This window comes from Alosa alosa, chromosome 2 (genome assembly GCF_017589495.1).
Source record: "Alosa alosa isolate M-15738 ecotype Scorff River chromosome 2, AALO_Geno_1.1, whole genome shotgun sequence".
Classification (NCBI taxonomy): Eukaryota; Metazoa; Chordata; class Actinopteri; order Clupeiformes; family Clupeidae; genus Alosa; species Alosa alosa.
The window spans coordinates 26,654,152-26,680,832 of NC_063190.1; the positions used below are offsets into that span (position 1 = coordinate 26,654,152).

General features: G+C 43.7%; 1 protein-coding gene across 4 annotated transcripts; it reads left to right on the plus strand.

The window, feature by feature from the left end:
• Nucleotides 1-1,052: 1,052 nt before the first annotated feature.
• LOC125289799 (RING finger protein 145-like) lies at nucleotides 1,053-22,984 on the plus strand. 4 transcript variants are annotated; one of them, XM_048236813.1, is made up of 12 exons: nucleotides 2,019-2,035; nucleotides 2,171-2,294; nucleotides 3,515-3,741; nucleotides 10,478-10,586; nucleotides 10,764-10,855; nucleotides 11,769-12,004; nucleotides 12,761-12,936; nucleotides 15,586-15,726; nucleotides 16,392-16,574; nucleotides 17,251-17,398; nucleotides 17,770-18,126; nucleotides 20,726-22,984. In XM_048236813.1, exons 3-12 carry the CDS (start codon nucleotides 3,558-3,560, stop codon nucleotides 21,185-21,187), a joined length of 2,088 nt encoding a protein of 695 aa, XP_048092770.1. In that variant the 5' UTR covers nucleotides 2,019-2,035; nucleotides 2,171-2,294; nucleotides 3,515-3,557; the 3' UTR covers nucleotides 21,188-22,984. The 4 variants fall into 4 exon arrangements, with proteins under 4 accessions (XP_048092763.1, XP_048092779.1, XP_048092770.1 ...); XM_048236806.1 differs by lacking the exons at nucleotides 2,019-2,035; nucleotides 2,171-2,294 and adding an exon at nucleotides 1,053-1,228; XM_048236822.1 differs by lacking the exons at nucleotides 2,019-2,035; nucleotides 2,171-2,294 and adding an exon at nucleotides 1,805-1,856.
• Nucleotides 22,985-26,681: the final 3,697 nt, after the last annotated feature.

Below are 26,681 nucleotides of genomic sequence, written 5' to 3' on the forward strand. Positions count from 1 at the left end.
GCACGAAAAGGAAAGGTAACCTATTGATGAAAATTAACTTTGTTCTTTGGTCATTTCAGCCATTAAAACTGCACACTTGACACAACCTAGGCCTACATGGTAAATTCTAAACAAAGAAATGATGAAATGTTTTACCTGAGAACTTATTCCAATCCAAGTTCATTCTGTTAAATTATAGCTCAACAAGTAGGCTATATTTCATTTACCAGCTATTTACACGACAAACTCAATATTTTCCATTTCAGAGACAAAACATGGCTATCACTGTATGAAGTACATTCCTTCTCCACAATGAATGATAGCCTATTCTGCCCTTTCTCATAGGCTGATCATGGCATCAGTCTTCTACCTATACCTATACTGGCAGTGCTGACTTGGTGCAATAGCAGTTTGGGCTCAGGTCCTTTTTTTTTTAGATTGGCAAGTTTGCTTGCCCTTTGCAGTTACCCCTTCACCTAGCCCTTCTATCTAGACTAGACTAGACTGCCTTTCTATCTCAAATTGCTCTCTTCAAGGCTATTTGTGGTGGTGGCTTCTTCAGATAGATGGTCTTTTTTTCCCCATGTATGGAAGCGAAAATTGTCCATGAAATATGTTGTGACTGACTACATGGCCAGTATTTCAATATCAGTCTTAAAAATGTCATGAGATTGCCTTATTGTTGATTAGCCTACACTAATCTTGGGTGATAGAGAAACAAAGATGTTTTATGTTAAGATTTTTTTGTTGTTGTTTAACAGTCCTAACTCGATATGTATCTGAAGGTGATTGAGGATGAAAAAGAAGGCTGTTGTGCAGCCCTAGCATAAAATAGGCCTACCATTTTTTACTGTTATTAAGATTAAACCAGGGAGAAACATGGGAAGGCTAATCTGTCTGGCCCAGTCTAGATCAAGAGTTGTGGATACATTTGGCTCTGTAATGTTATTTCACCTGGGAATATATATGAATAACTAAAAACAATTCAACACAAAAATAGAGGCGCTACCAACTGACTGCTTGTCTTTCCCCTCGAAGCAACAACCGCTTCGATACTTTGCACATGCTCAGATTGACATCATTCTTGTAATGGCTCCTAGGCTAAATGGGTGAATGCCAACGTTCCGCTTCTCGGTGGATTTTCCATCACCGATGTCAAATGTAGCCGAAAACGAGTTACAATGGTTGATATTCGGCCGAGGTAGCAGCGCGAAACCAAACTTAACGGCACAAAGTGAATTAATATAACGTATGTATTTTCATTTTTCTGTTTTACGGCGTTTAAGGAATAACGTTACATACAGCTAGCTAACGTTAACCAACTTGAGTCTTTTAAGGCCAGCAGCACTAACGTTAGCGGTTAGCTGAAAGGATATTCTACAGTACTAATGTTACTAGCAATCACGTTTTAGTATGTTACTAATATTTCATTAGTGTTGCACCATTGCGATGTGTGTAAAGTAATTGTAGGTTAACATTAACTTTACTTTCATACGTCAACTCCATTAATCCATCTGGATGTAATGTTAGCGTTAGCTACAGCTAACGGTATTAGCTACCAGTCTCAGCATCAGCGAATTCAACAATGCAAAGAGTGATGTAGTCAGTCAGGTATTTTAAATTGCATCTTCAAAAAAATGTTTGTGTTTCTCTTTGTATGTGGACTAGCTTGTTAGTCTGCGAGTAGTTTCACACTTTTATCACAGCTAACACTAAAAGAAGTGTGTATTGGCTAACAGCGCAATGTGAACTTATCTTACAGTCGAATAGACGATGGGGTTACTAAAGTTCAAAGCTAGTGAGGCTGCTGGCTAGCTGGCTGCTGTTAGCGTTTTTGAACTGGGTTTTGGTCTGGGTGTGATGCTGCTGTAACGTTAGTGAGTAAGAGGATCAGTTTGCTAGATTATCAATTATTGGGGTTGTTAAATTGATCAAATTCTACTGTTTGTTGAATATCATCATAGTACATTCTGATAGAGTTACCGCGTTTAGCAAAGGGGATGCGGTCAATTTTGGAAGCGCCAAGACGGTGCAGAGGATCCGACGTTATGTAATGGTAACGTTAGCTGCGAAAACAATCACGGGGCCATGTTAGCAAAATGCATGGCTCTATTATGATTTCATCTAACTTTATTCATTAGTTTCAAGATGTTGTATTACAGTTTGTTGTCTTTGTCATTTTGGCTGTAAGCCTGTCAACACGTTGGAATGTTTTAGCTCCCCGGGATGCCAAACAAAAGAAACGGCGCGTGGTTCCCCCGTGTTTGTTGATGGTGGTGAGGGTAATCGAACGGCTTGGTCTGGAGTTTCAACAGGTGACGTTAGAATAGAATGTATTAACGTGAGCATTGCATTTCTTTACGAGATTATTCATATGCTGGATGACAATACTTTAGTGGTCAGCATGTATTTTTTCCCCTACACTGGCATTCTGTTTATTTTGCTAACGTCAGGCTACATACGTTCTAGACATGTTGGTTTGCCTCAAAGTAAACACGATGAGAGAGATTGACACTGAATGAGTCACTGGTGAAAATGACTGGAATTGGGTCTGTTGCATAAATGTACTATATCGGAGTGAATGTTGCGATAATATGGACAGTCTTATGGGATACGTCGAAACTAATCACATCTGACTTCTAAGCTGTGTGATGTAGGGCAGTAAGTTTGGCATTCGAATTGACCCTTTCAAGAGAGTTCCATTATCAGCATCATAGTTGGCCCCACAAGACTTCCTGTTTAACATTCCATATGTTATCGTAATGCAGAGGAAGTAGATTTGGGGCCCAAATAGAACGTTCAAGCATTGTTTTTGTTTTCATTGTTGAAAGGGTCTATATCAACCTCTACATGATCAAAACGCTGTGCTCTTAACTGAACTTTTCTGCTCTTTATGGGATGGTTTTTGTTAAGTCCACGTCTGCTTGGACAATGGACATCCAAGCTTATAACTTACAGATATATCTGATTTATGGTTGTACAGAAAAGCTGTGGAGTACGTTTTAGGATATAGATAGCTCATTTAGAAAAGTTGTACTTGGGTTTAACCCATTTCATACGAATAGTAATCTATTTACTTTACAGCAGAAAGGCGCTCTTAGCAGAATTAAGTTGTTTCGGTTTTCATCTGTCTTGTGTGCCTTTTCCTAAAGTCTTCAAAAGCGCTGCTATGATATAATGGTAATATGAACATGCCTGGACTTGGGTGGTGGCCTTCCAAGAATTAGCTTAAGAATGCTTAAGAATGCCCACCTTCTTTTTTTTCTTTCTGTTGCTACAGCTCACCAATCCCTGTAGTTGGAGAGCAGGTCACCTGTGATCTCACTGTCTTCAGCGTTTACACTGTCCCTCCCCTAGTAAAAACCCTCAATGTGCTCTGTACCTGGACCCATTCAAGTTTACAGGTGTCTATTTCTCACAGTTCTGCTGAACTGGAGCAAGGGAATTGATCTCCTTTTTCATCTCTTTCCCTCTCTTCCTTTAACCCCCCCTCCTCCTCCGCTCCATCTGTGCTTCCTTTCCTTTCTCTCTCCAGTGTTGCTCCGCCCGGCGTTTGGTGGGAGAACCTTGGCAGGGCGATGGCGTGGAAGGAGCGCCTGGAAGCGATGCTGAACGTGGGGCTGCGGGTGCCCAGCATCATGCTGCTGGAGGTGCTGTACCGGTGGGACGTCAGCTCCTTCTTCCAGAAGATCCAGCGCAGCAGCCTCAACAACAACCCCCTCTTCCAGTACAAGTACCTGGCCCTCTACCTGCACTACGTGGGTCAGTGTCTCCCGTGCTCACTCCTGCTGTATTCTCTTCTGTTTTAGTCTGTTCTGTGTTCTGTAAACTGGGTATTATTCCATTCTTCTGCACTTTTTTTTAACCCCCCAGTTGTTCTTTTTAATATGGTGTCCACTTGCGGTCTAACTTTTCCTCTTGTTTTCTCTGACTCATAGCTTCTACTTGTGTAAAACTTTTATTGGGTAATTTTCCATATTGCCGATGACAATAGATGAGTTCAGAGTACAAAGGCTTGTCTGGTAGGGGACACAATTGTGCTTCTGTTGGAATAGAAGCAGCTGTAGATCTTTCAAGAAATGTGGAGGAGAAAACAGGGAGCAAACGTAAGACTTGTAGCTGTGTCTTCGCAAACAGGGGGAGGGAGTGAAACGTTCAGCGTTCACTCGTGCGATGTTGAGTGTAAGGCCTGATTAATAGTCTACATAAGCTATGTGAACGCATCCAGCCAAGAAAGGTGGGTTTGGTGTGTACTTGCATTGGCCAAATGTGTTGTCCAAATTTATGTAGCACGAGTGCCATGTCATGCACATCGTCTGCATTGCTTGCATGGACTATGATGAGTAGGCACTTCAAAATGTGTCAACTGTTGCGTTGTCAACTGAGGCTGCATCTACACTATGTCGGATATAAATGTATCGCCCTCCCTTCCACATTAGATCAGCGTATCCAAAGTGGAGCAATTTGGATCCGCTAGAGACCCCGAACTCATTTTGCTCCGCAGTCTTATTGGACGAATGTGGACTGTGTGTGAGTCCGCATTGCTGCGTAGACTATTAACTAGCCCTAAGGATCACTTGAGGAGTGTTGCCATGGGTGGAGAAGTGCTCTCGGCTCAGGGAACAAGTGTTTGGACCACAGAGCACATTATACCCTCTTGCCCGGTGTCTCTTGCCCCCACCACCCCCTCTTTTGTTTCTCTCATTCTTTCCCATTCACACAGTATCCCAGGGCAACTGCCAGGGATAACTCGTTTTTTTTTATAAAGAATGTGGCATTTGTTGGAGAAAAAAAAAATACAATTTGTCAATCCCATAGTTCTGATCCAAGAACAGATTGGGACTTCCCTGTGAAAATGAAAAAAAAACCCTCATGATATAATTAAAACATCTGTTGTGCAGATTCCAGTGTGACTTTGAAGCCAGTTATAACATTAGGTCATAACTGAATTGTTTGCCGAGATCTAGACACAGCCATTTGTCCTTTTAAAGTAAGATGTCTTACTAAGCCTGAATGTAGTAGCATTATCTTGCCGTCTATCATTTTTATTGAATGGGAGACATTAGGGCCTTGGGAGGCAGTTGCGCTCTTAAAGGTAGTAAAGATGAAATCTTTCCCACAGAGTGCCCCTTCAGAGAATAGTGCTGCCCTCAGTGTTATGTCCTATTTATAGTCACACGTTGGTGTAGATCCCATTTTATCTCACTTTGATGTCTCATAAAAAAAATCCCTTTTTCCAGTGTTGTGTGACTAATGCGTCAACACAGAATGTGTGTCTGACTCTGTGTTGCTATAGCGATGGCATCATGTGCTGTGAACTTAACTAAACAATATTTGGCCTAATATTTAGTATTCAGTCATATGCAGGGCTGATTTGAGATACAACTATCTCTAAATGGTTAACTATACCCTAAGTGAAGTAGTCAAATTAGATAATAAGCCTAATAAGTAGGTTATATGCTTGTGGTCTGGATGCCAGTTGCTTTTGAACTGGTACTGCTGGTTTGGAAACTGGAAATCAACAGTGACATTGACTGGGTGGCGTACCGAAGGCCATGCTATGTCTTACTTTTAAGTGATTGAGTCGTCAGCCTTCATGGACATTGTGGTATCACATACAAGTTTACTTGGGTAAAAATAACACCGGTGTTATGCTGTTTTTACTTTGTCTTTTTTGTAGTTATGTGTTAACATAAAGCAGGAACCTTAAAGTTTATCCTTCCATTTGTGTGGTGTAGACCTGCCTCTGTAAGTGACATTTCAGTGTTATTCAAATACACAAAAGGAACTTCAAGCATCATAAAAAAAATAGGGCAAAGTTGTAAGTAATAATGACCATTCTGTCAACAGTTTATTAAGATGCAGCTTCTGACGCAGACTTCTCAAGGGGAAAGTGGCGGCCATTGTCCTGCTGTATTTCTTCCTCTGGGCGTCTTTCTCAGCAGCTGAGCGTCGCTTAACAGTGTGCTAGTGTGTCTGACTGTGCTGTGCAGGCCTAATGGAGTCTCTTCTCATGTGGGCTACTCCGGGTTACTGACCCATGTAATAGAGTGCAGGGAATGCTGAGTCAGGACATGCCCTATGGTGGTCGAAAAGAAGGGGAACAGTGAAGCATGTGGTTATTAAAAATAACGATTAAATGTGTATTGTGCTGTAATTTAACTATCGCACGGGCTGAGGCATCTGTTGGAAAAGCTGTGTCCTCTGCCTGCTGCTGCCTCCTCTGCCTCTCCCTCTCGGCCAGCCGGAGTCGGCAGGCTCTAAACGAAACGGTTTTAATCCCAATTTAATTACCAAAATGTGGAAAGCTCTCGTGTCTTTCGCTTTTTAACCTTTGTTTTTTTGGCCAACTGGGATCTGAATTTTCACTAACAGATGTAGAATCTAGATAATAGCCAGTGCTCTGGTATCTGGTATGATGGCCATGTTTGTATGAACCACACTTGTTTAACTTAACTGTTACCATGTTGTTAGTCGCTTTGGTTAAAAATGCGTCAGCCAAATGTAATGTAATGTAATGTAAAATGTAACTCGTGTCATAGACCTGTCAAAAACCCTTACAGCGCAAGTGTCTGCATTTGACTGACTGTGTTGTACCGTGTGAAAGCTGAACATTTTCTCATCCCCTGGAATGAATGGCAGCAGTCAGCCCTTGCTGCAGTTGTTTATCCTACATTGTTCCTCTAATCAGACACACCATTACTATTCAGTAGCCTGTATCCTAATGAGGAGCATGTCCAGATCTCTGCCACCCAGCTAGCCGCCATCCAGATCGTGCTACAGGCCAAACCCCACAAACGTGCATGCATATACACACAAGCTCATTTACACGCACGTACGCCCATTCAGATGAGACAAGTGTGTGTTTGTCGGGGCTTAGGAGCAGGGCTTATGGCTGCAGTGGCTAATGCAACCCTGCTATGTGATGAGGCGTAATGATATATTGAATACGAGTGAATTAGTAGTTAAAGAATAGTAGAGTATCAATTGGGATATGTTACACACCACTGAAGGCTCGTTTTGTTCCCCTGGACCTCACAAGAGCTCCATCTAGACCTGTATGTATTTATAGACCCTTTCAACAATAAAAACAAAAACAATGCTTGAACGTTCCCAATCGACTTCCTCTGCATTAAGATAACATATGGAATGTTAAAACGGAAGCCTTGTGGGGCCAACTATGATGCTGATAATAGAACTCTCTTAAAAAGGGTCTATAGAGTCCCGAAGCCATGACGTAGCGTTGCCAAGGCAGCAATTTCACTGGATCTAAACAAATCAATCTAACCATTGAAATCGCCATAGCGGTGGCTTTCTTAATCTATTTCAATAATTTTACAACGTTTTTAAGACGTTAGTATATTTTTTACACTGTAGGAATCACATACTACAACATATATTCATACCAACACTATCAAATTCGTGACTACAGAGTTTTATTTTAGCATGGGTTTCCTCTGTAAAAGAGACCTGCATGTAACTTCACAGCATGCGGTTAAAATCCTTAAATTCACGGACGTGTTTTGGCTTTATTTTTTTGGCAAAAAACGTCGCTCTTAACAGCCGCCAGTCTTTGAGAAGACGTGAAATATCCACTGGAATTTTGTTTCTTTCTATTACACCTGCCAGGGAATCCGTGTTATGTGGCTAAGCTGCTGCCTAGCAGGTAAAACACGATCAAATGGATATATTTATTTTTATTAGCTAGAAATGATGCCACATGTCTAAATTTAATGCTATTTATGCCACTTCGAAAGTTTGTTTAGATCCAGTGATTCTGCTGTCATGGAAACGCTACGTCACACTTCGGGAATCTATTCCTTTCTCTCTCATCCTGTCTGTGTCTGATCAGAGTGCCCAGATCCAAGGGTGGAACGTGAGGGCATGGCTGACTCCGTGGCGTTGGCCATGTACACATACTGGCTGATAGTCTCACTCTCTGGGTTTTAAGCACTCGCAAGTGTTGTACGCCTGGCTGCGAGACCATAGCAAACACTGGACCCAACACTGTGGGGGAAGTCAACGGACGTTATCTCCTCGCAGCCATATCGGACGTCTGTTTGGGAATGACACGGTAGGCCAGATAAGGCACACGTCCTGATAACCGCGGAGAGGCTGAATTTATAGCGGAACGCAGAGTTGACCACGGTCCATTTGCCTCGCCTCCTCCAGCTTGCAGTAACCTCAATTCGTGAGCCGTTGGTTTCTTAGCCCTTACTTGTGAGTTGCTGCCTGTCTGTGTGAACTTTTTCTGTCCTTGAGGAACAATGTGCGTTTGACCTCGGGCTCCGATGAGATCACATGGCTGGCGTCATGCGGATCAGTTTTCGCCTGATCTCCGTCATGGCTGCAAGTTTCCACTATTTCACTACACTTTTCTCAGGACTCGGGCAAGTCCTTATTTCCATCACAGTGAGATCGAAGCTGACTCTCTTTTATTAGAAGGAGGGTTTGGGATAATGAGGTTTTCTTGTTCTGACAGGCCCTCTCTGGACCGTGCTAATTGCATATAGTGTGTGAGTGTGTGTGAGCGAGAGAGCGCATAGAGAGTGTGTGTGTGGTTTTTTTTCTCCCCCTGTACTTGGCCAGTATTGGATTAAAGCTCACTAATGAGTTTGCTGTGGAGCTAAGATGCAGAATATAGCTCTGCAGGTTATATAAGAGCCATGGCTGGTATCTTTTACATTGCTATGGAGGAAGTTGGATTGTGTGTGTGTGTGTGTGTGTGTGTGTGTGTGTGAGAGAGAGAGAGAGGGAGAGAAAAGGGCAATGATGGGGAAATATGGGGGTTGGGTGGGAATCTATCCCCTGTAAAGATTAAAACCCCCTCTTGTCACAGTCAGCCATTCAGAGGATATTCTAGATGTAAACACACACACACTTTCCTCTTGGACACACAAACAAAAACACATTGAAACGAGTGGTGTTATTGTCGGTCACAGCCGGACTACACAAGCAGGCTGCCTGGCTGTGTGAAGGGGAGCCGTGTGTGTTAATTGGAGGAGCCAGGCAGGTAGGGGAGTGTGTTTCAGGCCTGTTTTGTTCTCCCGTCGGAGTCACAACACCCAGTCCCTTATTTTACATGTCCTGGGGATACTGTTGCTTGTCTACTCCTCCTTTTCTATGTTTACCTCCTTCTCCTGTTTATGCTTCTCTTGTAGCTCGGCAACAAGTTCTGTGACATGTTTAGATGTTTTCATAGTCATTTCAACAATCCAAAGCCTGGACCGGCGCCAGTTCAGGTTTGCCCGACTCTCGGTTGTGTGATTTCAACAGCAAGGATGTGCCAATTAGGAGACAATGCATCCGTTTGCCACAGAGAGTGTGCAGTAATATCATGGCGTTGGTTCAGCCCTGTGTTATTGTTAGCCGTGGCCACATGGCAGCGGCGATGTGGTAAATACGCTGTGGCCTGTGTGAGCCGTGCCCTCTGTCCTGTTTCACCTTTATATGGGTGATGATGACTCCTCTCCCTCTGGCGAGTTCACAGAGTGTGTTTCGCGGCTGTCGTGACACCCTCTGTCCTCGTCATGTGGCTGGGTTACCCTGGTCTGTGGCCACATGGCTTACCACGGAGATGGGGGGATTATGGGATGGACGTAGTTAAGTAGACAGGGTGTGGTGTGAACTCGCTCAGTAGCGCTGCGTATGCCTTGATGCTCCACTCTCCTCTAAAGCACCCTGAAGCAGACGCCCTAAGCGCAGACTGCAGTGTTTCAGTGCACCGCTGTTCAGGAGCCGGAGCATTGTCCTGCATTGAGAACATCCGAGGTATCTCTGCCCTCTAAAGTCCGCCCTGTGTCCAGACATCTCGTGTTCTGCATGTCAGGATTACCGAGAGGCGAAGGGGGTGGTTGGCTAAAGACTTGTCAGCCAGCAGCAAGACCCCAAGATGTGTGCCCAAGCTGCTTTAGTTACCCCTGTGTCAGTGGTTTGATTTGGCCTGTGGGGTTTTCTCTGCTGCTCACTCTGAAAATTACTAACCTGTCACAGTGGAACATTCTGCTAGCCAGGCAATCTAGACTGAGTTATTGCTGTCATTTTCACAAACCTGTCGCCATTTTCCTGGGGTAGATGGACACTTTGCATATTAACAACGTAGGCTCGATGTCTATAAGATAATCTCCCCTGGGCTTGGTCATCTGTCTCACTGCTCAATTAATGTATTGTTAGTCTACTACTTTGACTTGACTTGTGTAGTTCCTACACAGGCTATTTGATAAAGTCATAAACTCTTATTCAAACAGAAGCCACCGTACAATTCAGCTGTGCTGTTCTTTTGTGTTGGGCTTGATGCTTTTTTCACAGGAAGTGTGATGACTGTGGTTTTGATGTTCTGTTTTGAAAGCGTTTGTATTTCCTGTGGTCATAAATTCACACTGAGAAGCAAACTTGTATAGCAAGTAAAAACCTTCATGCTACTTCTGCAAGTATGCTACTTCTGTTTTGTAATAATATTATGTAATTTCTAAATGTACCTTGTCTCTTTTCCCCCCAGGCTACATCCTCAGCCTGGTGTTGCTGACTCTCCCACGGCAGCACCTGGTACAACTCTACTTGTACGTTCTCACCGCCCTGCTGCTCTTTGCTGGTCACCAGGTCTCCAGGTGTGTGTGCTCACACCCTTTCACACACGCACGCACATGACCCATGAAGATGCCACTTCTACTGCCATCGTATAATCCCATCAGTTGTAAAGGACTTTTTTCGGAATAGCTTGAGGTGAGGTGTTGTTTCAGTCCTCCAAACTGCAGGACGTGTTCTAATTCGCTGTGCCTTTGCAGGGATTATGTTCGCGGCGAGCTGGACTCGGGCTACGAGGGACCTCTCTATCTGGAGCCGCTATCCATGAACCGCTTCACCACAGCCCTCATAGGTGAGCGCGAGAGCACTGTCTGCCCCTGACCGCCACATCCTTAGCGGAGACAGATGCCTTTTGTCGGAAACCAACCGGTAGATCTTAGATGATGTGGAGACAGCCTTTGTAGTGAGACTACCCAAAGGGTTTGTTGCTACTTTTAAAATGCTTCATATTCACTCTGGATCACCCTTGTGGGCCAATGCATTCTTCCACATACAACCACTGACAAAAGTCTTGTCACCCTTTTAGAAATGTTGTTTTTTAAGCAAAATACACACACTTTTGGATTTTTTTTTTTTTTTTTTTTAAACTAACAAACCAGGACCATTTCTAATGGACAATAGACTCAAGTTTACACTCACTTTACATTTCTATTGGTTTCTATGATGTTTTCTCCAAGAATGTCCAAATATTTGAATGACTACACCTACCCCTTTATATGCAGCTGATTATCAGTGCCAGAGGATGCAAAATAGGCCTAGAGCATCACCTGCCCATGGCCATGCTTCACTTGGTGTACAACATGGTGCACCTTTTAGGGTATTCATCATACTTCCTCATCCAAGCATACTACTGTTCAATAAGAATGAACAAAACAGAATACTGAACCAAAGCCATAAATGAGTGACAATAGGTTTGGTGGTTAATTCTATGTGGTTAATTCTAAACTGTTTGGTGGTTAATTCTAAACTGTTTTTGTTACAATTTTTGTTAAAATGTAACAATTGTTGTTTCAGGTGTGTCGAACTATTGAAATGGTCCTGGTTTGTTTGTTTTCTCAAAAAAACTCAAAGTGTGTTTGCTTAAAAAAACTACATTTCTAAAGGGGTGACAAGACTTTTTTGTGTGTGTGCGCGCGCATCATTTACACTGCTCACGTGCGTGTGTATTGATGCTGGTGTGCCGTGCTCCACTCTGCCCCCTGCAGGCCAGCTGGTGGTGTGCACGCTGTGCTCGTGCGTCATGCAGACCAAGCAGATCTGGCTCTTCTCGGCGCACCTGCTGCCCCTGGTGGCGCGGCTCTGCCTGGTGCCGCTGGACACCATCGTCTTCATCAACCGCTTCGCCATGATCTTCACGGGCCTGGAGGTGCTCTACTTCCTGGCCTCCAACCTGCTGGTGCCCTACAAGCTGGCCAAGACGGCCTACCGCGAGCTGGTCCAGGTGACTGACCCCAACACTGTGCATGTCTCAGGGTGGCTGGGAGGGTGTGTGGTCCTTGTTAAATAGACAATATGCACCGGTTTCTTCTCTTCCCTCTTTGGTAGAGCAACATGCTAACAACACAAACCCAGACAGCATACACACACACACACACATGTCGATATACTTCTACGCTATATATAATGCATGCAAGACATTTTAGCCAGACATTTCAATATATTGTTAACATGTCTGGCATGTATTACATTAGCATCAGGTTTTCATCTCCTCTCTCCCTCCTCTCTTCACCTTTCAGGAGCGTACTGTCTTATCTCTCTCTCTCTCTCTCTCTCTCTCTCTCTCTCTCTCTCTCTCTCTCTCTCTCTCTCCCTGTCCTTTGTGTTCCAGTCCAGCAAACACACACACTCATACATTTTTATATCCATGTTGCCATCTCCTCTATATGAATAGACATAAAATCTGTATGCAATCCTCCTCTAACTGAATTCATGCAAATTTGAATTCTCACTCAACTCCAGTGGTGGAGGTGTGTGCTCTTTAACAGAGCGTGAAGCACTACAGAATAGGGCACGTGCATTTCCGTTTTCTGTGCTAGTGGTTTGACTGTAAATGGCAAACGCCTAGCGTGCGTCAGCAAACGGTGGCGTTGTGTGCTCTTTAGCACGGTGTGAAACTACCGATTTCTGCATTTGCATTTCTGTTCCGTGTGTTGGTTTGAGGGCGAATGGCTAACGGTCAGCGTGCGTCTGTCCGTAGGTGGTGGAGGTGTACGGCTTGTTGGCCCTGGGTATGTCCCTGTGGAACCAGTTGGTCCTGCCCGTGCTCTTCATGTGCTTCTGGCTGGTGCTGTTCGCCCTGCAGATCTACACCTACTTCAGCACGCGCGACCAGCCCACCTCCCGCGAGCGACTGCTCTTCCTTTTCCTCACCAGGTAGACACACACACACACACACACACACACACACACACACACACACACACAGACGCGCGCACCAGGGTTTCCGTTGTCCGGTAATTACCGGACATTGGCCGGGGAAAAAAATGAAATGTCCGACAAAATTAAATCTCTCCGGTCAAATTGTCCGATTGAAATTGGCTAATAATCCCGTCCCCTAGCGCCAATCTGAATTTGAGAATAAGCCTTAAAATGTAAGCCTAAGCAATCCGTCCTCTGGCTATGTTTTTAAATGTACAGGCTCTACCGTTTGAAAACTATTAAACAACACGCATAGCCTATGCTGCATTTCAAATAGGAAACATTTCAAATAGGAAGCGCACGCTTAAAACGTCCATGTTAAACAACGAACAAATGAGTGAGGCGGTTCAAACCTGGCCAGGCCCAGGCACACTAGCCTTAAAAGTTTTTTCAGAGGCCAGACGCGATGGATGATAAATTGGTAACGCCTGAAGCCTCAGATGTCCAGTCAACTCCACCGTCAAGTCAGTTTATTTATATAGCACATTTCATATGGCATACATAGACACAATGACACCACCAGATAAAAAGCAGAAGTGTCGGGCGTATCTGTCGGAATCATGACGTTGGAAGTGGAGTTGCGGGGTTGCGGCCTCTCCAAGACACTGTCATTCTCTGTGTACACTGGACATGCAACATGTGTTCTGTACCCAAAGCATACAGTAGGCCTATGCTTTCTATGTCTATGATCTGCAGGGTTAGGGCCTCCTCGACGAGGAGTTTGCTGGTCCGCTCACAATTAAACGGTATCATTGAACCGCGGACCGAAAGAAAAAGAAACTAAACATTTCCCAGAATAGGAAACATTTCTTAATTTATTGTTATCAAATATATTATAGCCTTAGTGGTGTGAGCGCTCATTCTTGTGTTTGCGCATCTGTGCTAGTTAAACAGTGGAACCACTGGAGATAACGTGGGTAGCAGCAACAAACAACGTAGCCTTTTTAAAACAATGAACGAAGCAGACTCTTGCTGTTAATGAAAACATAGATACTGGCTAGATCTTGTTAGGCATGTTTAGGTAAGATAGGCTAATGAACATGTTGCATTCTATTCAGCCTGATTATGTCATTCTTTAAGCTACATGGCCTGTCTCCAGTTTTCCTCAACTTGACTAATTAAGAAGCGATAATAGGATATTTGACCGGTGTATCATCAAAATGTCCAGAAAACTAAACCTCTGTCGGTCACTTTGACCGGCACCATTTTTTTTTCTAGCGGAAACTCAGGCGCACACACACACACACACACACACACACACACGCCCATGTGCACACACACACACACGGCGTGCATGTGCGCACACACACACACACGCTCGCACACACACACGCATGCACACGGCATTCTTTAACTCGGAGAATAGAACAGGAAAGACTCTGACTCCAACACTATTTGTGTGTTCTACATAGTATTCTTAAGAAATATTACATAACACAAACACTACCACTGTACTTGGCACCCTTGCCATGTAAGGCATGACAAATATGTGGGGTGGGGTAATTTAGTTTTATATGAGCTATTTTTATATGAGGTATTTTAAAGGTTTTATATGAGCAGCTGTGTCAGCAAAAGTGACCCTATAGGCTAGTGTCCATCTCGTACTGTGCAGCTCATTAAAGATGATCTTATAAATAGCTGATGCATGAACCATATATACAGAGCCTCATATATACAGAGCCTCTTAAAACATCAGAGATGCAATTGGATGTTGTGGAGGTTTCTAGCCTGGGTGCCATTCCGAACTTAGTCCCGCCCCACGGGAAGTTCGGTCTGGCATTGCTCCATTGTGGGGCAAGTATGCTCGCCCTAAATCGGGCGGACCAATCAAATCAGGCTTTACGATGATGGACAGGTGAGCAACAGCGCTTGGTCTATCACGTCATCTGAGCACGCTTAGATTAGGCTTATGTTTAAAACAAAAACGCTGTGGCTAGAAGGATACATGGCTTTTAAGACCCCATATGGAAAATTCATATTATTTAATGAGGTTGTATCACTGAAAACGATTATTTCTGAAAACTTTGGCCCAAGTTGAGATGTGGGAAAACTGGTGGTTTCACTTTCATCAAGGAAAACAGCGCTGTTGCATTGCGACATGTTCCCTCGTTAGTTTGAAATCTCTGATTGACCACCTGTTCGAGGATTTGCGACAGCCTTTCCCAGCTGTTTAACATGTTTGTAGCATATCAGTGTTCAACAGAATTATTTTTAAAAACGGAGGGGATATAGGAGCAGAAGGATGGTTCGTGTGTTTTCTTCCTACACCTCACGGTAAGCTGTATTTTGTTGCTCTGATTGGTTAGGTCTATCCAATTGAGTGCAAGGCATTCCCCCCCTGTATCGGTTGAAGCACGCCCCATAATTACGTCCCAATGGAGCAGTATCAGACTCATATTCTGACTAGAATTTGAGTATGACAACGTCAGGCTAGGAGGTTTCATCAAAAATCCTTAAAAACAAAAATCCTTAATTATATAGAGACATATTTACGACAACAAAGGTTCTGTTTTGAAGTTGGATAATTAAAATGATAACTTGATCTGTGAACTGGTATTCGTGTCTTGAATGCACTCAAGAATTTCTGTGTGTGTGTGTGTGCAGTATTGCAGAGTGCTGTAGCACACCCTACTCTCTGCTGGGGCTGGTCTTCACTGTGTCGTTTGTGGCGCTGGGTGTCCTCACACTCTGCAAGTTCTACCTGCAAGGCTACCGAGCCTTCATGCACGACAACACCATGCACCGGTGAGAACCACGGGGGTCGGGGGGCATTTTCTGGCTGCACTGCAAATGTTTACCCAGAGTTCAGGAGCCTGAATGTAGTCTAGCTCAGTGGTTTTCAAAGTGGGGGCCGCGAGGGGGTGCCAGGGGGGCCTCAGGAAGTTGAAAGGAAAGCAAAAAATAAATACATTTGGAAACTATGAGGGTTGTTATACAATGCCATTATAATAATGTGAGGCATATCTGAACATTATATTTCCCATGATAATGACTGGGAATAATAGTAGAGTGATAGCTCTCATATAGCAGAAAGCCCCAAATACAATTTTTACACACTGTATGCTCCATCGCGAAGTGCTTGTGGCTAAAATAATTATTAGGATTAGCTTAATGTATTTTTACATTTGCCGTAGTATTGTCGATGGGTTTAATAGGGGGGGGGGGGGGGGGGGGGGTCACATCAAGGGGTCCTTGGCTAGAACCTAGTGGTATTTGGGGGGCCTTGTCGTGGAAAAGTTTGGGAACCCCTGGTCTAGCTGCTCTGTGTTGTTTGATATAAGCGCTCTAAAACTCATCTCAATCTCATCTCTCTCTTTCTTTTGTCTCTTTCTTTCTTTTTTCCTTTCTTTCTTTTTCTTTCTTTCTCTCTCTCTCTCTCTCTCTCTCTCTCTCTCTCTCTCTCTCTTCAGTGGCATGACGGAGGGCATCACGCTGCTGATCCTGGCCGTGCAGACGGGCCTGATCGAGCTGCAGGTCATCCACCGGGCCTTCCTGCTCAGCATCATCCTCTTCATCGTGGTGGCCTCCATCCTGCAGTCCATGCTGGAGATCGCCGACCCCATAGTGCTGGCACTGGGGGCGTCCAGAGACAAGTAAGGGTGGGGAGTACACATGTACTCTTACGTTAACTACCGTTAATTGAGTTGTGATGACGGAGGATGCACATGCAGTTGCCGATGTAGACTTTTGAAACTTCACTGAACTTGCAGGCTCTTATCACTGCATACAAGCATACCAGCTCAGACACACATACACACACACACACACACACACACACACACACACTCCTCTTGAACACATGATCCTAGTCCCGCTTTAATAGGGTCACCTGAGTGAAACAGGAGATTTTGCTTTCACACTTATTGGACCTTATTTATCACGTTTACTCTACTGTAGAATTCGACTCCTGTAACCTGATAATACATGTAAACTATACGAGGTGGCAGGGTTATCTTTGCTTTCTCCTTCTCATCTACTAGATAACACGTCTCCGATAACACACCTGTAAACAGAGTGCTGCGAGAAGGATTTGATAAATGAGGGCTGGTATGCGCAAACACTGGACCAGCCAGCTTCTCTTCTGCACTTAACTGTTTTTTTCTTTATTTCTCTCTTGTGCTCTTTCCCTCCCTCCCTCATTCTTTCATTATCCGTTCCAATCTGTTTGTCTTTCTCTCTTTCTCGCTTCTTCACTTCCCTTCTTCACCCTTCTCTCTCTTTATCTCTCTTTCCTCCGTTCTCCCTTGACCTCCCTCCGTATGTGTGCAGGAGTTTGTGGAAGCACTTCCGTGCGGTGAGCCTGTGTCTGTTCCTGCTGGTGTTCCCGGCCTACATGGCCTACATGATCTGCCAGTTTTTCACCATGGACTTCTGGCTGCTCATCATCATCTCCTCCAGTATCCTCACCTCGCTGCAGGTACACGCGCACACACAGACGCGCACACACAGACACACACACACACACACACACACTCTAGGGTAGCACTAAAAGGCATAAGGCAACTGCGTTCCTGTACAGCCTATTCCATCATTGCATTTTTAGTGTACCCAGGCCTCCACCCACTCACTCAAGCTTTGACCTTCAGAGAATCCTGCCTTCTGTCACACTGTTTCAAACATGCACACGCAGGCCTGTGCTCAAAATAACCTCCAGGTCACCTCACCTCCATCCTTCATCGTCATCCTCTCTGATCTCTCTCTCCTTCTCCTCCTCCTTCTGCCTGTCCTCTCCTGTCTTTATTTCCTCCCTTCATCATATCCCCCTCTCTTCTCTCCTCTCCTCCCCAGGTTCTCGGCACGCTCCTCATCTACATCCTCTTCATGGTGGAGGAGGTGCGCAAGGCGCCGGTGGAGAACATGGACGACGTCATCTACTGGGTGAACGGCACCTACCGGCTGCTGGAGTTCCTGCTGGCGCTGTGCGTGGTGGCCTACGGCGCGTCGGAGACGCTCTTCGGCGAGTGGACGGTGATGGGCTCCACCATCATCTTCGTGCACTCGTACTACAACGTGTGGCTGCGCGCGCAGCTGGGCTGGCAGAGCTTCCTGCTGCGCCGCGACGCCGTCAACAAGATCAAGAGCCTGCCAACCGCCTCCGCCCAGCAGCTGCTGCAGCACAATGACATCTGCGCCATCTGCTACCAGGTACGGGCACAAAGGGGGTGTGCGTCTGTCTGAATGTGTGTGTTTACGTGTGTGTGTGTGCGACAACATGGGTGTCTGTTAGGGGTGTGCGTGTGCGTGTGTGCATATACCTTTGTGTATCTGTGTAGATATACGTTTGTTTGAATGTGTGGCTGTGTGTGTGTGTATGACAACATGGGTGTCTGTTAGGGTGTGTGTGTGTGTGTGTGTGTGTGTGTGTGTGTGTGTGTGTGTATGTGTATGTATACCTCTGTGTGAATGTGTGTGTAATCATGGGTGTCTGTTAGGGTATGTGCATGTTGAGATTGTGGGTGTGGGTGTGGGAGGAAGAGATGGTGAGAGATTACATTATGTCATCGTGTGGTTTAACGACACGCTCCTCTCTGGTGCAGAACTTTGGCCGGGCCCGTCACTGGCTGATTTCTCCGCTGATGGGTTTTCTGACCTTGTTTGATTTCACAGTAGCTGAAGTAGATAAACAGCGTTGGTGGAGAATGTCCGAGGTGATGGGTGTCCACTTTGGGCTTGGTAACGCAGACAGCATAGTTTTACGATATTGCCAATTTTGCTCTGGACAAAAGTGAAGACAGAGGAGGGGAGGAACGCTTATTGCCGAGGTCGGAGAGGTGGCCGTGGGCAGTTTTGTGGTGCTTGAAGAAAGTGTTTAATAGTGAGGAGGGAAGAGGGCTTCGGAATTGCTCTCCTCAATTATTGATGACGAGGGCTGTAGCTGGAGCCTCTTTGTGCTGAGAGGGGCATTTCTCTGGTGGTTGAGGCACTTGGTGCAGACAGGGAATTAGATAGTTGAGCTTCCTCTGCTGCAGGTGCTGCTGGCACTTGAGAGAGCACAGGGGTTTTTTGTTTTGGCCTGTGTGTACATCCAGTTTAGACTTATGAGTTTCCACTAGTTTGTATAACTCTGTTGAATGAGAGGTACCTGTGGATATTGCAGTGGCACAAGTGTTCAATAGGATTTTCATAGGAGTTTCGGCTGGGCGTCATAAATGCACAGGTGTTAGACCAAGAGCTTTCTGGTAACATACATCAGTTTCACATGGTGCTTACCACCTGTCCTAAAACTTTATGAAGTTATGGCTGTTGATGACGTCTGTTGTATGTCATGTCATGTGACACGTGGCTAAGCCTAAACAGGATGGCTCTTATTGCACCATATTTCTTACAAATACCCATGCACAGTGTCTTGTGAAGCACAATCCTGGGCCATTGTGTACAGGCCTGCTTGCTCCAGCTGGGCGAGGCTCCCTGTAGGTATTGACCAAGTCAGCAGATTAATTATTCAATCAGCCACAGAATCGTGATTGCTGCTGATGAGAAACGGGTGCTGTAAACCATTCCTGTGGAACGTGTTAAGTAGACGAGGTGGAGCTGTCGATAAGCCCCCTAATCACACGGTTGTCTTCCAACCGCACGCTGTGTTAAATGGTCCAGCGATGCTGGCACAGGGACTTCTGTAGATTCAGTGGTTTCAGTTGGAAGAGTTCTGGTTCATGCTACTGCTCTAACACATATCATGGAAGAAGCTGTTATGGCTGATCAGAATCAGCATTATCACACACACACACACACACACACACACATTATTCGTAACATATTAAAGAGTTAGAGTAGTGAACTTGGAGTGTAGTCTAGTTTAAAACAAAGGACAGAATGGGATGCCATACATTTTGCCACAAGTCTTTGCCATCATTGTTTTCCAAGGAGAAATCAAATGACATTAGTCTTTTTGAAGGAGAAACTGCCCTATATTTAACTGTGACTCATTGCTCACTCTCAGGAACTGCTGTGGGTTGGCACATGTCGAATAGCCAGGACTTTGGAATTAATTTGGGTGAAAGAAAGTGCCTTTGATCCCTGTAGGCAGACCATGTATGTAGTTTTTCAAACAAATCAGCTGTGGTTTAAGGCATGAATGAAGTATAAGAAGAGAGATTTGATGCTTTGCTAATAAGTAGCTTGAGGTGTGGAGCTAAACCGACACCATGACTGACTGGAGTGCTGTGGGCTTGTTAGCGGAATACATGTCAAATTAATTGTATTCTGTTGTCTTACTGTTAAGAATGACAGTCTGCTCAGAGTATCATAAAATGGCGATTTTACTCACAAAGTACTATGGAACACATTTCTAATAAGGTGCCACCACAGACCGAAGTTCTGGATTTTATTTTATTTTTTAATCAAATGTAGCTTTGAAGACTCAGTTTTATCTGTCATTCTTTGTTTGATTTAATCTTAAATTTAGATTGTTTTATTATACCTTTTCTTCCTTCCATGATCTTCTACTAAAGTTGCTTTATTTACAAAATAAATAACCATATCCAGTATTGATTGCATTTTTGCTTCATTAAAACATCACTGTACATGTATCATCATCAGTCAAGAGTTCTCATGTTGGTGATTCTTGTGAAGCCCTTGAGCCCTCTTGTGGTTGGACAAAGACATTACCATTCAGTGATATCAATTCTGAATGTAATGAACTTACCTGACACAAGTTGTCACTTGTCAGTTATGTATAGGGAGATGTTGAAGAGGATATTGACTTAATATCTGCTTTCTTTATGTGTAATTGTTGTCCAAACAGGATATGACATCAGCAGTCATCACCCCCTGTAGCCACTTTTTCCACGCTGGCTGCTTGAAGAAGTGGCTCTACGTGCAGGAGACCTGCCCCCTCTGTCACAGCCAACTCAAGAGCCAATCACAGCCTGCCAACCCCACTCACAACGACGCACCAGCCAATCACAATCTCGCAGAGGTGGGCCAAGGTGAACCCTCCCCTGCTAGCCCTGTGGCTCCGGAGGGCACCGGACCTGCCATCGAGGCAGCCAGTCCAAAGCCAGAATCGCCAGTCGGACAAGCCTCCACCTCCACCACCACCACCACCACCACCTTCAGCCCCACTCTCCCCAGAGTGGGAGAATGTCAGGAAAGCAGCTCTCGCTCTGAGCCCGGTGGAGATGACGCCCCATCGCCCGTTGAGGACCAGAAGTGCCAGGGTACCATTCAGCCCCTTGCCATGTCTGCATCAGGCATCTCTGCCTGAGCAGAAGGCAGTGGTGGCCGCCCACACCACCACCACCACACATTCACTCTTGTGAACTTTCTCCTGATTATCCTACGCAACTGTGTTGTGGCCAACGACTGATGACTTCTCTTAACTGTAGATGCTGGTTCCAAACCGTTTTACCATTTCAACCCCTGCAATGCATACACACACTGACACTTGCCCAGGTGCGCACAGATGCGTCCGCGCACACACACACACACACACACACACACACACACACACACACTCCCCCACCTGTGCATGCAGACAGACAACACACTCACACTGACACTCAAAGGTGTGTGCAATCTCCTTAACACACAAGTATAGACATCAATCAGTTCATTCATGTTTTTTTCTGTCTTATGGTTTTAAATCTGACTTCACTCCATGTTCACAAATTTTCACTTTTTTTTTTTCATGAGAACAATTGTGGACATGTTTGATAAAGACACTGGCATTGGGGAAAAGTGCCAAAAGAAAAAAAAGACATGCCATAATCTTTCTAATAATTTGATGCTGATCATACCTCTGTTCCATGCAAATTTTTCTTGTTGGAAAATCATGCACCACTAAGCTGTGACGTTTTTTGCAGCACTGATTCAATTTGGAATCGCGTTGAATTGTTTCAAGGCTCTTCTGCTGTTCTGCTGCCTGTCTTCGTCCCCTGAATGTCACATTTGCTTAACAGAAAATGTTCTCCGGCTATTTTGTTTAATTTCCTGTTGGTTCATTTAATCGGGTTCTTCCTAACTGACATCACACCACAGTTCCACTTAACTCACTATTAAGCTCAGTATGGTTCGATACTAATGACTGTTACAAATAGGAAGAAAAGAAGAGTCGGGTCGCAGGAACAAAGGAGATTGTCCAGATTAGGTGGGCAAGAATACAGGCAAATTTGCCTAGCATTTGCTGTAGAGGCTGTAAGGTGTCTTAGGCTAGCAGGCACCCGCTGCAGATATGTCCTCTCACCAGTAGCCTTCTGTGGCCCAGTTTTCTCTTTCTCCTTTGTTCACTGGAGATGCTCGAAAAAAAGTCGCCTCGTCAGGTACCAAATAATTGTGTTTGAGGAAGACACCCTTATATAAGTGTGTGTGTGTATATATGTGCATATATATATTATATATTATATAAATATCTGTATCTCTGAAATCTGAAAAGTTTTTGATATGCCGTACAGTGTTCAAGGCTGCATCTGCATATATGATGTGACCGGTAAGCTTGTGTGAACGACTTCAATGCCCTTTCAAAGGTAGAAGTTAGATTGAGCGGAAGGTCACGGATTGCACGATGCCAGCGTAGCTAACAAGTTCCGAATTTCAACCTTAGTTAACAGTATTACTTTGTATGTTTAAGTATTATGGCAATTCTCGACTGTGCTAAGCATGAACACACAGTGGGACTGTGTGGGACCCCACAGATAGAGAGCCATGTCTTACTTTTATTTGTAGTGGCTTGATTGCATTTGCACATTCTTCTTGAAGGAAAAGGAGAAATGGTAGACAGCAATGGCTTGCAACACCCTAACTAGTCTTAATCCAACCTTTTTTGTTTGATTATTTTTTTTAAGGGAAAATAAGTATGTCCTTGAGGATGTGCTACATTGGTTTTGATTTCTATATATTTTTATTTAATTTTTTTGCATCTTTTTTTTTTAATGCCACAGTATACTTTGGTCTACTACAGAAAGATGGTTGCATCGAGAGATGGGAAAAAAACTCCATCTGGAGATGATCCTTTTGTTATTTTACAGAACTGAATGTCAAATAAAAATTGGACTGGTTTTAACAAGAATGTCTCTCTTGGGTGTTTGCTAGCAGGAGCTACTGCATATACAGTACATTTATATAATTCCTATAAATTCCTTCCGCTGTTGGATTTAGTTGAACCTGGTAATAACTGAGTTGAGCACATGGTGGCACTATTGTACTTTTTTTAATAAACAGTATTACAAGGCCTCAATCCAGTTCACTATCGATGTACATAAATTATTACACTCAGCCCTGGATTTTCTATGCAAGTTAAGTATATGTTCAACCCAGCAAACCATATGCTGTATTTCACATAGATAATGTAACTAAAAAGAAAAATCCCCTCACGTTTTTTATTCGTCTCAAGCTTGCTGTCATTGTGGAAGTGTGCTTACATTCTCACAAGGGGGAGCCCGTGGTCTGCCAAAGAGCGAATAACTGGGCTATCTTTACCGGGCGGTAATTAGCCGAGGGAACGTCATTTTTTAAGATATAGCCTACACGCAAATGTGTGGGCCTGTCTTTGCAGGATTTATAAGCGACATCAGATGAACAGGGACTGCTTGCAACTTTTTAAATTCCACCCAACCCTGCTAAACTTTTATGTTATGTACTATTTTTTTTTTTTTTTTTACTGAATAGGCATTTGCATTTTACATACATTCAGACTTAAATGTCCTATGTGATTCAGGAAAAAATGGAAGGGAACTCACTTTCAGTAATGTACCTCCAAGTAATCCAATATACTGAGAAATTATATAGAGACATAGAAACATTTATATTTAGCAAGAGTGAATATAACCTGAACAAGTTGAATAATCTGTTATTTTATGTTATTTTCTGTTATTTTTGAACATTCAGTGTGAACAGAGCAAGCCTACAATAATTTGATTAGCTTGATCTGTTGGTTGACTACATCTGCGCATTTGCCACAAATTGTAGTTTAGAAGGCCACGCTATGTTATACCAAAGCAGTGATTCTGACAGGGCACCAGTCACATTTGAGCAGCCTATCAAGTAGCCTAGAGTACGAATGTTATTCTGTGACATTTCCCTTTGCAACGGGAGTATTGACTTGCTCTATAGATTTATTGACATTTCCGGTTGTCTTCACCACATCTGACTGGTCAGACACCGGCGCTTCTGTCGCACGAACATGTTTAAATTTTGTTTTGGTGCCAGGGCTAATTTCTAACTGCCTTTACGTACTCCCATGTGAGGAATGAACTTACTATGATAATGTTTAGAATATTTGTTATTTTGGTAACGAATAAGCTTTCGCAAAAAATATTGGTGCGCATCTCGTTTTAAATTTAGCATGCTATGGATTGGGCCTAGTGTTGTCAGTTTTGTGTTTCTTTATTTCTCTGATAAATGGCCTCTGGGAATCTCTTAAACTGGCGGTTATTGCTGCAAGCGTGTTTGCCATTGAATGTGGTTCTTTTATAGTGCCCAATTTCCAATGAGCAAAACCAGTAGGGTTTTAAACATAGGCTACAGTGTTAAATGTGGGTAATTCTCTCAAGACATGCTTTGCTTCGGACGTCGCAAAATAATATAAAAGGCTGCATCAAATGGTTGAAGGATGGTGTGCCGTGCTTGCGCAAGCTTGCGAGACTGGAGGAAAGAAATACCCGCGCGCGCACATAAAGCACGCTCTCTCTATATTTCCCTAGGTTGCGCATTATGTCAATGAGTGGTCTAGGCTAATAACAGTACATTCCAGACAGTATTTATAAGTTCCTGACCTAGATAAAGCGTCGTTGGTTGCTCTTTGTAAGTGACAAGAAAAGAAGTAATTCAGCAACATGTTATTTTAGGCCAGCATCAATGTATCCTAATTCGTTGTTTGCAATACTGATCTGTATGTAGCCCACTGCCCACATCATTTAAGAGTGATTTAGTAAGATGGCAGCTGAAATTAAATTTCCATGTCATCCAAGTAGTCAATTTCAAAGCAAGACATTTCAGTAAACTATAAAATAGCCTGGGCCCAGAGAGAAGTTTATTTGGTCTTGATAGGAGCGACGTCCTCCTACATTTCTCAAATGCATGGACGAAATACAGTTGTTTGGGACCGATAAGAAGCTGACGCATCTGACAGCCCTAATACCGTAAGAGAAAAACATGTATCTTGCTGACACACAACAATCAGGTATAAATAAATGCAAGCCTATATAATAATTTAGGCTACACTGACTACCCATGCATTTTTTTTACAAATTAGCCCTTAACGCAGCCAATTATTCTTCTCTGCCTATATGGCTGTTTTACATGTACCATTTGATCAGTAGGCTATCTTCTGAACTTCATTCTTGTCGTTCAACCTCTCTTCATGCGTCTTTTCTTTTCGCGCCCATTTGGAACCAGGCTTAGCGCACGTGTTGTCTGGTGCAGCCCTCTGCGCGTTTCTGTTACTTTAGCTAGACCTACTTCTCTCCTTCACCTCTACGCGGCTCTCTACCTTGCTATAATTGAGTGCATATAGGGATGGGGAAGTGGAGGAGAGAAGCAACAAGAACTGTGCAAACGAGCAATCACTGGAGAGTTCGCTAGTTAAACATCAGCAAATTCCACGTCGGTTTTTTTTTTTAATGAACTGAGTTGTATGGCCAGTAAGTGCTACGAGTTTTCCCTCTGCTTCCACTTTTAATGAAAGCCTCGTTTACATGTTTTTATGTATGAAAGTGTCCATCAACTCGTCTACATTAGAAGCTTGACTATATTACAGGCACATCACTCCAAAAGGTTTAGAAATAAATGACAGATTAATATTGGGGCTGTTGTAGGGTTTTGTATTGTAGTAGGCTAGCCTAGGTTACACACTATACAACGGAAACACAAATAGCCTAGCCTAACAAAAACAGGTGAGAATTATATATATGCAGGTGACCCAAATATAGGGGCCTGGGTCTGGTTACAAGACCCTTACTTCATAGGCTACTTAACTTCTTGCAAGTATGAAAGGTATTCCATTATATCTGCCTTCTTCTGTGACTCAGATGTCAGGGATGCAGCGGAAACACAGCAGACACACAAGCAAGGGAGCTTGTCTTGAGATGGGAAAATAATTATAGATAGGCCATGCCATTGTTATTTTGAACTAATTATTGTTTATGCCATTGTTGTTTGTCTCTCTTCACTGTCATTGGTGGCTGGATAGCCTAGTCTGTGAAGACTGTTAGATTGCAGTCACAGACATGGGCATGTTTTAGTTCTGAGGGCACTGTAAATCAAACAAAACAATAGTCAAAATAAATCAAAGAGACAAAGACACAGAGTAGTCTACTCTTTGAGGAACACTTTCAAATGCTCCACTGTGCAGCCTTTCACTAAAAACTAAAAAGAAACTAGCCTACTCTCTTTGAAGTCATATGTTTGAATGTTATAATACATTTCGAAAGACCCATTAGAGCAAAATATAGGCCTACATACTTCTAACAGAAGCACAATCTCATAAACCTATATCCCACATGTTAATTTCATGTCTTAAATGATAAGTGCCACCAAGCACATATTGACAGTGAAGGGAACCCCTGTATGTTTCAGGGATGGTCAGAGGTGGCAAATATGATGTGTTGCCACAGCAACTTTTGTTGTCTTTCCCTGGGGATGAGCAGCAACTTCAGTGGCATTAGTGCAAGCTGCAAGATCATTCAATCCTTTGCATTTTCATTGACATTATCAGTGCACCTACCTTACCAAAATAAGGCTACAGAAAATTGACATATGGATTA